Source organism: Gasterosteus aculeatus, chromosome 10 (genome assembly GCF_964276395.1).
Source record: "Gasterosteus aculeatus chromosome 10, fGasAcu3.hap1.1, whole genome shotgun sequence".
Taxonomy (NCBI): domain Eukaryota; kingdom Metazoa; phylum Chordata; class Actinopteri; order Perciformes; family Gasterosteidae; genus Gasterosteus; species Gasterosteus aculeatus.
In genome coordinates this window covers 2,450,234-2,463,679 of record NC_135697.1, presented here as the reverse complement: position 1 = coordinate 2,463,679, position 13,446 = coordinate 2,450,234, and the positions used below count along the sequence as shown (strand labels likewise).

At 46.9% G+C, this 13,446-nt stretch overlaps 2 protein-coding genes across 3 annotated transcripts; both read right to left on the bottom strand.

The window, feature by feature from the left end:
- Positions 1-1,563: 1,563 nt before the first annotated feature.
- hsd17b8 (hydroxysteroid (17-beta) dehydrogenase 8) lies at positions 1,564-4,425 on the bottom strand. Of its 2 annotated transcripts, XM_040189477.2 has the most exons (9): positions 4,106-4,425; positions 3,570-3,772; positions 3,372-3,488; positions 2,871-2,966; positions 2,569-2,654; positions 2,389-2,473; positions 2,029-2,071; positions 1,851-1,925; positions 1,564-1,769 (listed from the first exon to the last, which is right to left on the bottom strand). In XM_040189477.2, the coding sequence occupies exons 1-9, from the start codon at positions 4,149-4,151 to the stop codon at positions 1,750-1,752; spliced, it is 771 nt and encodes a 256-aa protein (XP_040045411.2). In that variant the 5' UTR covers positions 4,152-4,425; the 3' UTR covers positions 1,564-1,749. The 2 variants fall into 2 exon arrangements, with proteins under 2 accessions (XP_040045411.2, XP_077936844.1); XM_078080718.1 differs by having other exon boundaries at positions 3,372-3,772.
- An 833-nt stretch (positions 4,426-5,258) lies between these two features.
- daxx (death-domain associated protein) lies at positions 5,259-13,405 on the bottom strand. The gene is given in 12 exon segments (XM_040189433.2): positions 5,259-6,849; positions 7,247-7,382; positions 7,905-8,463; positions 8,601-8,745; positions 8,950-9,119; positions 9,952-10,183; positions 10,563-10,679; positions 10,769-10,900; positions 11,389-11,823; positions 12,086-12,352; positions 13,208-13,239; positions 13,242-13,405. Coding segments are annotated over 12 exon segments (2,313 nt in total). The 5' UTR covers positions 13,270-13,405; the 3' UTR covers positions 5,259-6,789.
- Between the last annotated feature and the right edge of the window lie 41 nt (positions 13,406-13,446).

Genomic DNA, 13,446 nt, shown 5'->3' with positions numbered 1-13,446 from the left:
ATGTCGTTGTGTCCTTGGGCAAGACACTTAACCCAACATGGCTCCTGTAGCTGCGACTACAGTGTGTGGATGTTAGCTACTGATGGCAGGTGTCACTGTGTATGGTTCTCCTGTCATCAGTGTATGAATGGGTGAATGATGTCATGTAGTGTTAAAGCGCTTTAAGTGGTCAGAAGACTAGAAAAGCGCTATACAAGTACAGTCCTTTTACCATTTACCATTTATGAGAGCTAAGTGCATCATCACTGTGATCAAACTGTTCCCCTTTCATAAAGGTGTGTCCTCTGTCTGGTGATGTGATTAAAGAGATTGTGACCATGTGACCTCGCAGCCATGTGATAACTGTGATTATGGAGCCGTGTCTCACTTTAACAGGTGGAGTCACGTGTCACATGTGTTTGTGTCATGCAGAAGCCAGCGTGGTTCCTTCTGTGAAGCTCTGACTGGTTTCATGTGTTTCCTCCCTCACTGCTTCGGGGGGTTTGTCCTTGTTTCTAGTATGTTCGTAGTACCTTTCTGCTCCTCGTCCTCCTCGGCGTGAGGAAACGGACGGTTCCAGTCCCAAAGGAGTGACCAGTAGGACGCGCCGTGGGCTCCACTTTCTACTCGCTGGACTTAAAGATAAAATGATCAGTAAAACCTCCACATGTGATCCAAGTCGTGTGCATCCAGAACCCAACAACTACCTAAGACAATCCGTCTCAAACTGACAAAGGTCGAACCAAAGAGTCTTTAGGGGCCCGTAGGACGGCTGTGTAGCTCGTTGCTCACACCCGTCTCACCATCGGCGTCCATGTTGGGGACGACGGAGCGCTCAGAGATGCTGATGAAAACACGACGCTGGTCAAATTATTTTTGTTCATCGCACAAACTAGCGCGTGTTCTGATTGACACAACGGTTGTTGAACATAAAAAGGCGATAGACCCTTTGATGTAGAACCTGAGTGGTATTAATAATGTAATGAACCACAGTACATCCATATTTACCTCTGCGTTGTATCAAAGTAATGCATCATAAATCATTGGGTGCAAGGTGTTGAATTGGTCTTCAATAAGACCGACGTCTGCTGTTTGTTTTTGCTTTCAGAGGACATTATTAATCAATATATTGATCCTGCAAAGAGGCAGTGCTAAATAAATCCACTGATGGCTTTGGGTGTTAAATCTCTTGTAATGTTTCACATACGACTTAGATCTGCACCATTAGTCTCCTCATATCTTCCCCCTCAAAGCTACATCAATATCAAATACGAAGACAGTTGATCTCCTTTTGATTTTGTGTGCTCATAAAAGAATGTTTGAGTGTAATTGACTGAAACAACAGAGACGAGCAGCCTTATGACGTCGTGTGACAGTAACATAAGAAAAACATTCTTCTCCCCAAAGTTCAGGAGTGATGTACGCGTTCATGGAATGTGGGGAGTTTGAGTAAACTCAAATACTTAATAAGACTCCAATAAGAGGCGACTACGGCCACATGATGTAAACTATACAAACTGATGGATCCTTTGTTCTTGGTTATTGAGTGGAAGCATAGACAGAAGTGGACATTGGACAACAATGTGTTGTGGAAGCCCTACTGAGCTGACAAAGTATTCCACTCTGTTTATTGGCAGGAAGGTAGCTGGACGCTGAGCTTTCCCACATTTATGAAACACAATCAACTGATCACAAAGAGCAAAAGAAGCACAATCATTTCAGGAGTGCAGTGGACCTCAAAGGTCTTCATCAGCGGGACGGATGGACGACTCATCCCATGAAAAGTCCCCCTGGTGCAGAAAAGACAGCATGAGCGCGCGGTGAATCAAAGCGTTGGTCAGAAAAGCTGTGAGAGAACGGAGTCTTTCTACCAGTCACTTCCACGCTGGCTCCTGTGATGTATGCAGCGTCATCGGAGGCCAGAAAGGCACAGACGTCCGCCACCTCTGGGGGACAGACAGGAGGCCATGTGACTAGTGACAGCCCACTACAGATGTTTTACGACTTCAAAATCAACACATGCTAAATGTTTTAGAAGTGCTCACTGACCTGCCGCCTCCCCCATTCTGCCCAGAGGCACCAAGAGCTCCATCTGACGGGACAGAGACACAGCGCACGTGTGAGGAGGACAGTGCACGTGAGGAGGACAGTGCACGTGAGGAGGACAGTGCACGTGAGGAGGACAGTGCACGTGTGAGGAGGACGCGGTCCGGGTTTATATCACATGATCAGTTCCATCATGCAGAAGGTGCTACTTTGATTTAATAATAAATCTGTGTTTGGAACATTGTGAACATCAAATGGCTTCACTTTGCTAGAAGATAAAAGTGTGCGTGGAACATTTGGGTAACTCTATAAACAGCAGTCAGAATATTAATGTGTGTGTGTGTGTGTGTGTGTGTTGTGTACCTTGCTAATAACCCTCTCGGGAACTTTATCCGTCATCGGAGTCGATATGAAACCCGGCAGCACACAATTACAGCGAATCCCAAACCTGCAGGAGAAGAGCAGAACGAGCAAATGACGGCGGATTCTTTTTTTCTAAACCTTGTAACCTTGTCGTGGTTTCCGCGCTGCATCTCCTCTCACCTGCTGAGCTCTTTGGCAGCCGTCCTGGTTAATCCCTCCACGCCGGCTTTAGAGGCCGAGTAATTCGCCTGTCCGATGTTCCCCACCTACACACAGGGGCAGACGGCTCACAGCTTAATAAAGTACTTCTATTCTATAGCAGACCTACTTCAGCATTTACGGTGTTAATAACAAAAATAAGCTCTAGATGGAGTTCTGTAAATTTAATTTTGGATCTTTTGTTTGAGGAAACAATTATGAAAGTACAGGAAACATTCCTTTCATAAAAAAAAAACACTACAACTACAAAGTTTCAAACAGACCTTTCCCACGATGCTGCCCACGGTGACGATGGACCCTTTGGGTGCTCCACAGGCCACCAGAGCCTGAGCCACAGCCTGAAGGACCAAGAAAGAACCCTGGAGACGCAGGAGGAGAGACGACTGAACGACTGACGCACGGTGAACAAACTATCAGGAATATAGTTCTATTCAAAGCCGAAAGGAGCAGAAGAGCATGAGGAGGTCTGTCTGATCCAGACGTTGCGTTATTGTTATTATTATTATAGGATTGTTTTATTTCCAGATCTAATCACAGGGTTTGTAGTTCTGAGCTGCAGTGATGGAATGCAGCTAGTTATTTCATTTACTACTCAAAGTCCCTTCAGTTCCTGTCAAGATGCTGAGGGAACGACGGCCGCATGTTCCCATGGAGCTGATTAACCCGCAGCACAGGTTACCATGGTGATCCATCCCGGGCTAAAGCCCGTAGCTGATAGCTGCCTCACCGTGGCGGGTCGGGCTGCAGGTGTCATGGCTGCCTACCTTCAGGTTGACCAGGAGGACTTTGTCAAAGTGCTCCTCCTCCATGTTGAGCAGGAAGTTGTCCTGGGTGATGCCCGCCGCGTTCACACACACCGAGGGAGGCTGGAAGTACCGAGTCTGCAGAGGGAGAGGACGACATTCACCGTCAGCAGAGGAGGACGAGGCTCTCGAGCAGAACGATGGCTGGAGTCCACCCGCCTGTACACCCGTGAGCAGCTTCTTCACGCTCTCTTTCGACGACACATCCACCGCCGCCGCCATGTGACCCTGTCCCCGGAGGTCCCTCGGCAGCCTCCCGACGGTCTCCGTGGCCGACTCGTGGCTGATGTCGGCGACCACCACGGAGGCGCCCTCTGAGGCGAGGCGCTGACACACCGCCCGGCCGATCCCACTGCCTCCGCCTGAGGGGGTGCGGGGGTCAAAGGGTCACCTGATCAGGACAGCCTGCCATTCATACAGTGTGTTCATTTCTATTGTGTTTTTATGTACTCAAAACCGCAGGTGAAATTGGTAATATACCGACAGATCAGAAAATGAAATCAGAGCTTTTATTTATTTACATGAAGTGGCCCCAATTTCCGTTGGTGCTACTTTTGACATTCGTGGTGAACTAACTTAAACTAACTCAAAGCTCCCAGCTGATCCAGAGTCAGTGGGGGAACTTGCGAAGACCTACAAGGTTTCCGTAACGCGTAGAAGCTCCGCTCCGTGCATCCCAGAGAGAGGGAACCTACCAGTGACCAGCGCCAACCTTGACGTGAGCCTGGTGGAGGCCGCCATGACAGCTGTGTGGTTAGAAGAGTGAGAGGCGGGAGAGAGTCAACGGCGCGACGGCGACACGACCGGGACCGGACAGAGCGGCCCGGAAAGCCGCCTGCAGCGGAGAGACGCCTCGGTCAGGACCACGTGACGGATGTAAGAAGAGAAGTGGACACGTAACGCGTCCGAGAAGCTGCCCCATTGACACCGGAGAAAGTTACTCATTAGCGCACTGAGCGTAACAACTTGACTTCCTGGTATCAAATTACCCGGATGTTCCACATCCAGGGCACCTGGGAGCATGCGCATTAGCATTTTAGTAATCAGCTGAGTTGAGGCGAGAAAGAAAACAAACTGATACACTTCTTTTGAATTATTGCATTTTTGCAAATTACAGTGCAATTAATCACAATCAATTGCAGAGATTGCAATTAAAAATTGTAATCGAGCACTATTATATAACATTACATTATATAAATGTGTACAAATCAATGTACAAATTCAGATGATTCCTTGTTGAAAAAAAGCCATTCGTGAATCAACCCCAACATGTTCAAACCCAACAAGCAACTTCAAAATGCAGGTTCAACAGTTTGTGTATAAATGTCCATCCATCTTCATCTTTGCTTGGAGTCTATCCCAGGCAACTCCGGACAAGAGACGCGACTGGTCGCCAGCCAAGGCAGAGCTACACAGAGACAAACAACCATTCACACACACAGGCAGCCCAATCAACCTGATCCCCAGATGTCTTGGGACTGTGGGAGGAAGCCGGAGAACCCGGAGAAAACCCACACAGACACAGGGAGAACATGCAGACTCCACACAGAAAGTGGAACCCAGGACCTTCTTGCTGTGACCGTGCTGACCACCACGCCACCGTGTGTAAATGTAGACACCCAAATATGTTGTTGGTGACATTTCATTCTTTCATATACATTTATTCGTGCATTTATTTTGCATATAATAGAAATAATGTGTGTGCTTCAACCAGCTGGGTCCAATTGATTTTAACTACAAAAATAAAAATAAATCTGGAGAATGTTTTACAGTAAAAAAAAACATTCATATTCAAAAACAAGTTCTAGCAATAACACAGATTAGAAAAAGAAACTCAGAGGCTCTGTGTTTAAATTTATAAAAAAAACATTTATTTATCAAAAATGAAAAAGAATCAGTTTATTTTTGATGACTCCACTGCATAAATGAAGCCTGATAAGACAGAGCTATGACAACTACAATACAGGTCTACATTCTATTAAGTCCAAAAAGACCATTTACCCAAAGTCTTTATTTCACCTGTTCGGGAAATACAAAAAGGAGCAGAAAACAAAAACAGATTGTTGTCACAATAAAAAAATCCCCCCACTAGAATCAGCCAACAACTGAATAAATACCTGCCTCTAAAATAAATCTATCAACAATCACTTTGATTTTGATGAAATGTGTGCACATTGCTAGAGAGAACATGTGGATGAGCTCAAGGCCGACCGATGAAAGCTTCACGTTCAGTAGAAACGCATCTCTGCTGGAACAGAGCCGTAAAATCACAAGACGCCAACAAAAGGGATCTTTTAAATGTAATGCTAAATGTGCTGCCCAAGAGGGAACGGAAAGGTAAAAGCTTTGCCCACAACAATTATCAGTATAAAAGTGAACCAATAAAAAAAAAAAAAAAAAATCCTTGATTAGGATCCTTGACTAGGCTTTTTGTTAAACAACCACATCTGTAATTTAACTTTTTAAGTTGGGGAACCGGTGAATAATGTAGTTATCAGGGGGGTCGGACAGCGGCACAGATGAAACTCAACTCTGATGAAGCTGCATCGGAGGACATTTTTCAATCTGAACTCCTTTTCCCAAAGCAGCATCCGTGCGATAGATACATAAAGAGTAAAGCTAAATGTCAACAAATCCCACACAAAGACCCCAACCAACAATGTGTCGGTCCACTTTGCCCTCCTTTGACCAGTGGTCCATCGGGCATTTCCCAGAATGCTTTAGTATCTATTATGCAAACATCACTCAACAAACCAAAACACATGTTGTATGTGGGACTGAGGAACGCTGCAGAGTCCACGTGGTCATGGATCACTACCTCCCCGCTCTCCTTCAGGACAAACTCAATATGTAAAAATGTAAACAAACTGGCAGTGAGCGTCCTGCTGCACAGCTGTTTTCAGGCACTGGTTTCTTACCTAAACCCCTGGAACCAGGGTTCTCCTCTTTGCAGCCCCTGGCTGTCACGTTATTATTATCGTCTGGTTCTGGCTGCTCGGATCACCCGATAGATGCCGATCAGGTTGTCTTTCCTGCTCCCCAAAAAGGCTTGATTTTACAAAAACAAAAATCGGGTTGAAAACGGCTACAATTATTTTTATTTATGTCTTTTACAAAAACACTTGGTTTCTGTTTGGTTCTATGTAATCAAGCAACATGAGGTACTAAATGCGCAGTTTTCTCTTCTTCCACAGGTACAACCCGCACATGTGCATTTTGTAAGTTCGATATTGTACGTTTGGATCACACTTCTGGCAATTCTTCCTCCTCCAACAAGCCAGAAAACCAGAACAGTCCTTAAAAACATCCTTTCAGGCAGTCAGACCCAGAATGCAGGTGGGATGGAGACCACTCGTGCAGAATAGGGAGCGGTCAAAGGTCACTCGGAGTCTGACAGGACGATGACCTCATCTGGGTCACACTGCGTGGCCACGTTAACCTGGAAACAAACACGCTCAGTGAGACGGCATTTATCACTGTAGATTTCTACTGTCACGCACCAACCGCCAAGACAAATTCCTGACATATTTTGGCAATAAATGTTTACGGATTCCTGATCCTGATTCCTGAGAATTAAACATGTGAAAATCAGACAAAAAAAGTCTTAATATTTCTAAAAACCAGCATTTCTTTTCATTCCCAGTATGAGGGTTCACACTTTTGGAAGCATCCCGAGTGACTCACATCGTAAACTGTGGAGGACGCCGTCTACTTGACTTGTTCCGCTCTTCAGTTTAATTGTATTGTTGTTTTGGGTGAAAAATCTGAAATCCCGATAACTAAGTTAACTAGTAACTAGTCCATGTTTCCCGTGATAAAAGAATACGATCACCCACCTTGTTCTTCTTGGGGGGCGGAGTCGACTGAGAGCTGCTGACCATTTCATTGGTTGGAGTGTCTGCTCGGGTCGACTCCGCCTGCTGTGGAGATTTGCAGGTGAAAACGTCCGTATCCAGCGGGACGTCGACCTCACTGAGGAGGGAGGATGGATGGATGCACAGCGGGACGAAGGGACGAAGGATTAGGAACGTTCAGTACTATCAGTCATCATACGGGAGAGCGTGTATAAAACTGAAACAAATGTCCATCATTGTTGGAACTGGAGAAACGCAGATGTGTTGCTGCATATTTGTTAGTTATTGTCGTCATGTAACTTTGGTGAATCCAAACTAACGCTGTAAAACACCAAAGTCACAAAGTAACAAACAGCAGCAGAGCAGAAGCTCTTGTGTCCTGCTACATAAATCACTGTTTTCATCAATAGAATGAGGCGAGCACAAACAAAGGTTTAGTTGTGAAAAGGCTGCCTGGCAGCGGAGGACTGCGGTGATGGTCCTTCTATCTGGGGACAGACCAGCGGCCGTCTACGGAGAAAACCTCGTATAAACACTCCTTTAAGCTTCTTTCCTGCTTTTTATAAATTTACAATTATAACTTATAACAAATAAGTTCATTTCATTTACGTTACATGTGATCCATTCATGAATGCCGTACCTGTCACGGATGAGTATGTGCTTATTATTCCTCGAGTTCTCGGGCGTCGCGTCCTCCCTCTTCCTCTTCTGGCTTCTCGTGGCTCTGCGGCTGAGCGGCGGCGACGTTCCATTCGTGGTCTGCGTGTCACAACTTTCGACGACGACCACCGGCGACAGCGGCAAGGACCCCCCCCCGTTGGCCTTTGCCAGAGAAACGTCCACTGGGTCTTTAGCTCCTCTGCTTGTGCTCACCAGCACCACTGAAACGTGATTGGAGGAATCCACGGGCTCTTCTAATACTGCACGGTTACCATTGGACAAGAGCGTCTGGTCATCAGTCTGCATGGGCTCTGATTGGCTGGGGCTCTGTTTCGGGGAGGGGGCGGCGCACAGCGGAGAGATTTGGGACTTGCTCTCATCAGAAAGAGGGCTGAGTCCACTGGCTGGCTCCTCCTCCTCATCTTTCACGCTTTCTTCCTCCCCTGCAGAAACACTTCCTGCCAGCTGATCCGTCTGCCCCTCCCTGTCGGTACCTTCACATTCCGCCTCGTTGCCGTCGTCATCGTTCTCGTCACCGTCTGTAGAGACGCAAACCAATGCGATCCAATATGTTCAATCTCACCCCACAAATCACACAGAAACGTACTAAACGCTGAACTAAAGAATGAGAACATCGTTTGAAAGTTGAAAGGTCAGAGAAGGTCTCTGCTCTTACCTGGTCCATCCTGCTGGGTGCTGGCCTGCATCTCTTCCTCAATGTCGGGGTCTGATGATTCATCATCTTCATCGTTGTCATCCTCCTCTTCCTCCTCCACTCCATTCACCTCTTTATTTTCTTGTCCGTTTTCAGATTTGGGAGCCTGAAAATAAGATGTGGGAGGGTCCAAACCAGAGGAAAGAGGAAGCGTAATGAAGAAAACTGGAATTTAAAAAGAAACTAATGGAGCTGAATCCAGAACAATTACAAAAATGTTGTTTTACTTTTCTATAATTTCATGTATTATTGTGTAGAATTCTGATGAAAGACCAGAGGGACCAAATAAAGCCCACTGATGCCCTCATACCTCTTTCTCCTTGCGGTCTTTCTCCAGCCGTCTGGCCCGGTCCTGCTCCTCTGTGTCCTCCTGTTTGATGGCAAACCTGGTGATGACCCCCTCCAGACGGGACAGAGCCACTTCCCTGTTAGACCGAAGCTTCCGCAGCAGCGAGGGGTCCGACAGAGCCGGGTCAGCGGCTTTAGGGGGGGGTGGAGAGAGGAACGACAGGTGAGGCGAGGGGGAGGGACGATAAATGACGATATGAGAAGACCAGCCAGAGACAGAACTGGGTCTGTGCTGAGCTTCTACCAAGATGTGGGACATGGGAGTTATTTAAGACAGAGGGAAGGATTGGGATCTAGCGTTATGGTTGCACGCTGTTATCAAACGCATACCCCTCCACTCACGCCTCCGTTTGCAGGACGGAGTGCAGTGTGAAACCGTGATAACGCCGTCTGCCTCCGTCTCACAGCAGCAATCCTTCAGGGAGGTCAGAGGACAGGTCATCGGCTTTGCACAGAGCTACGGTGGCCCGGGGGCTAACTCAGCAATAAAAAGGCTTTCGCTAGAGTCAGTGTTTGTTTTGCCCTTTCTGGGCTTCTGTATTAAACATGGTGGTGCAACACTGTGAACTGCACCAGCTCCCTACGTAGATACGAAGGGCTGATCCCCCAAAACATTAGTATGGATATTGACTTGCTACACACTAGCCCTTTAGGTGTGTCATGGGACACACTCAAAAGGAATTGGTGTCCAAAAGTTGTTCAAGCCAATGACTTGAGAGGGAAGCACGTTTTAGAATCAAGGACTAATCTATTGAACAACTGTAGCACGTAGCTGTAAATGAGTATCTGTAACTTTTATAGCACTTTTCCCTCTTTTTCTTAACATTTGTATCCGTACTCGTATGCACTCGACGGGAAGCTGGCTGGTTGTTGAAGCGGGAATGCCCTGAAAGGTTTATTTAAACCACAAAATAAAGGTTTCTTGTGCATTCTAAGTCTCGTCTGCCACAGCAACCAGCCTCACCAGGCTTGTAGGCGTCAGTGAGGCGCGAGCCGAAGTTGTACACCAGGTCCAGGTGGCGTCTCTCTTGCATGCTGCCCCCCGTCTCTCTGAAGGCCTCCTGGGCCATCTGGTTCAGCTGCTTGCGGCTCAGGCACAGGTTGTGGCGCTCGTTGGCGCGCAGCACCTGCTGGAGGATGTCTTGGTAATCCGGAGGGTTCTGCTGCGCCTCGGGGCTGTTGATGAAACGCTCGATCTGACAGGAGGAAGGAGCGAAGGGAAAAAAGGCATCAGGAGGCCATCACGTTCACCCACAGAATACCAGGACATAAATGACAGCGCTCGTCCAACGGATCCTGCTCAGACTGTATCACAACTATATCTGTTCATTCAGTCTTACCTGACACACAAACAATTGTGGAAAGCGTTTGCTCGGTTCAAAAAGTTTTTGAACTCATAATATGCACACACACACACACACACACACACACACACACACACACACACACACACACACACACACACACACACACACACACACACACACACACAAAAGCTGATTAAACATGCATCTGATACATCAGTTGACTCCCTTACATCTGCCTCCAAACTGCCTAAAGCAGCCAGCAGCTCACCTTCTTGTTGATCTCAGGGTAACGAGTGCTATTGTAGCGGATCCTCTGCTCAATGACTCGGCCCGTCAGGGTGCTGCAGCTCTTTAGCTCACACAGCTTTTCGTAAATCTTTATCATCTGGAGGAAGAGGAGGACAGAAGAAGAGGTGTGACTTGTCTGGGTCTATAATCAGTGGAGCCCTGAGCCTGATCCAGCTGCAGGCTGACCTTGCGTTTGAGCTTGTGTTCTTGGATGTATAAAGAGTCCTCCGCTCCCAAGTCATCTAAATTCAGCTCGGCGTGCTGCAGGCGGTAGATCTCGTCGTTGTACACCTTCAGCAGGTTCTCCAGGTACGCTATCTGAGAGAACACGAGGAAAGACCTGATGGGTGAGGTCAGTCTGTCTACATGACTCAGCAGTTTAGACGGCTCGTCCTGAGTGATTTTACTGCCTCAAGATGCATGTTGGGAATGAAAGGAAATAAAAGAATAAGGTGTGATTGGTTAATGGTTTCTAAGTTGCCAAGAAAAGTACTCACACTGACAAACGAGTAACCTTAGTGACAGGATTAAGAGGGGGAGAAACCAAACTGTCTATCTGACGTTTTTCACTAACTCAATATCGCTGACTCATACAGGGGTTGTTTGGACTTTGAGCTCATTTATAAAACCTAATTCTCTCTAGTGGGATTTTTTTCCTGACTTTTATGAAGAGCACTTTATAAACACTGAAGAAACTTGAAAAGTGCGTAAAAATCACATTTCTGATTGTTATTCTCAACGGCTGAATTTGTTTTAAAAAGATAATTACACACATTTATCATCATATAGTGTTTTCCAACACTAACCTGTTTCCTGGATGCCCTCTTGGCCCTTTTCTGGGCTTCCTGGTCCTCCCTATTGTCGCCCTCCTGCAGCCCAGAGGTGGAAGGTTGCCTATCCTCCGCTGCCGGGTTCGCCGCTTCCTCCTCTTTAGTCCCGTCTTTCCTTTTGGGCAAATCGGAGGTAAACTGTAGAGTACTTGATGAGGTAGAAGGGCCGGCTTGGACCTTAGTGAGGGTCTGCCTCCTCTTCACAGCGTGCTGCCTGAGTGCAGTGCACAGTTCATTGATGTACACAAAGGCTTTGGACCGGTTGGCCTGAGTGCGAGTCAAACATCGCCCCAAGGTGTTCCTGAACTCCACGGATGACAGGTACTCTGGGGAGGCCTTGGCATGCTTGGTCTGGAGGAAGGTCAAGACTTCGGGGCAGCTCTGGGTGAGACTGGAGCAGTGCTCCACAAACTAGGAGGGAGGAGTAAATAAAGCACCAACCATGAGAAGAGGAGAGAGAAAGATCAATGCAGCTCGTGTGTATTGATCATTTTTCCCAATAGTTACGATGGATTTGTGCAGATCCACAAAAACATCACAGGGTTCAGAGATCAATGCAATTAAAAGTGAGAGATTCAAGCCAAGCATGTATACTTTGGACTTTTACATTGGTCTAGAGCTGTGCCACGCTAACACTTATTTTGTTGAGGCCACACTCAGTTATTACGCTCACCTCGGTGAACAACCTCTGATTCTCAGCCTGCAGAACGTGCTTGTCCTTCTTCGCGGAGGCAAAAGGCGACTGGGTGATGTGTGTAGCGGCAGGCTGCTGGGCTCTGGGAGGAAAGGCCTCTTTGGCATGTTGTTGAGAGGACGAGACGGAGGACGAGCAGGTGGGCCGAGGACTCTCCTCTTCATCGTCGTCATCATCATCCAGGACAATGATCTTATCCGCCATAAAAGCGGGAGCTACTGCCATCCAAAACGTTGGTGATTTCTGCTTTTAGAAAAGAAAAACAGGAAGAATGTTGATCAGGAGTAAGATGTCAAATATGCATGAATGTGGAAGATCAAACAACGGGACATGTGCAGGGTTCCGGTGGAAGATGAGGGAATGGTGATTTAGTGCCAGAACCGATATACATGTTGTATTGTAATATAAATACGCTATATCCAAAGCTGTATGATGCACGTCGTGGATTAATACGGCTTCTGAAATGCAAAGTAGCTTTAAATAGAAACAATACAAATACTTTCTCTTGAGACTGCGACAAGTATTTACGTATTCAGACCATCGGACCATAAACATGAGATATTGTACGAGCTGGTACTCGATGCACATGCACGCTGCTCGGAGGGAAACCAGCCGGCTCCGTGCGCGTGCACACCGGCCCCGCCAACAAAGCTGCGTGAGACCACCTGTAGGTGGACTGTAGCCGGCGGTGTGGCGCGTGTAGCGACATGGTACATTTCTAATAAGGGGGGATACTTTGGCGTTTCTTGTGTGTCGCGCTTCACAGACGTCGACGTATTTGTTGTTTATACAAAGAGGCTTCAGGGCTCCGAGCCGCGGATAACACGGAACCGGTAATGGTCCGTCTGGGTTAGGTTGTACTTCATATTGACACAGTAAAATAAACGGAAGGACGGCCGTATGTCTGAGAATGCGTAGCTCTTTATTAAGGCATGATAGACGCCTTAAGAGGCGGTTTAGGAGGAGGAACTAACAGCCGGTGACGGTACGTGATGAAGCTTGGTGCCACACTAACGTTAGCTTCACTACAGACAAACAGCTTTCATTACGAAATAAAGGTTTAAACTGTCAGACATTACGACACACTCACACACGACTTACCTCTGGTCTATGAGCCTTTTGGCGTGAGGATGAAAGAAAGAAGTTTCACCACAACGCACCATTAAAATTCTGTGTTCAGTTGTGCTAACGTAGCATTAGCTAGCTAGTTAGCATTGTGACAAGTAGCGTTAAGTGCGCGAAGTAAAGAAATAACGAGCTGGAAGCAAAGCCAGTGTTTTTTTTAGCGCATAAATTAACCCAACGACACTATAACAACAAATACACGATTGTATTTAAAA

What these genes read in the sequence shown, in the direction of transcription:
- hsd17b8 (XM_078080718.1), bottom strand. Translation starts at nt 4,151, where the DNA reads ATGGCGGCCTCCACCAGGCTCACGTCAAGGTTGGCGCTGGTCACTG. An exon ending in TGGGCAGCATCGTGGGAAAG is followed by an intron (nt 2,655 to 2,870) that starts GTCTGTTTGAAA and finishes CCCTGTGTGTAG; the next exon opens with GTGGGGAACATCGGACAGGC. An exon ending in CAGAATGGGGGAGGCGGCAG is followed by an intron (nt 1,926 to 2,028) that starts GTCAGTGAGCAC and finishes TCTGTCCCCCAG; the next exon opens with AGGTGGCGGACGTCTGTGCC.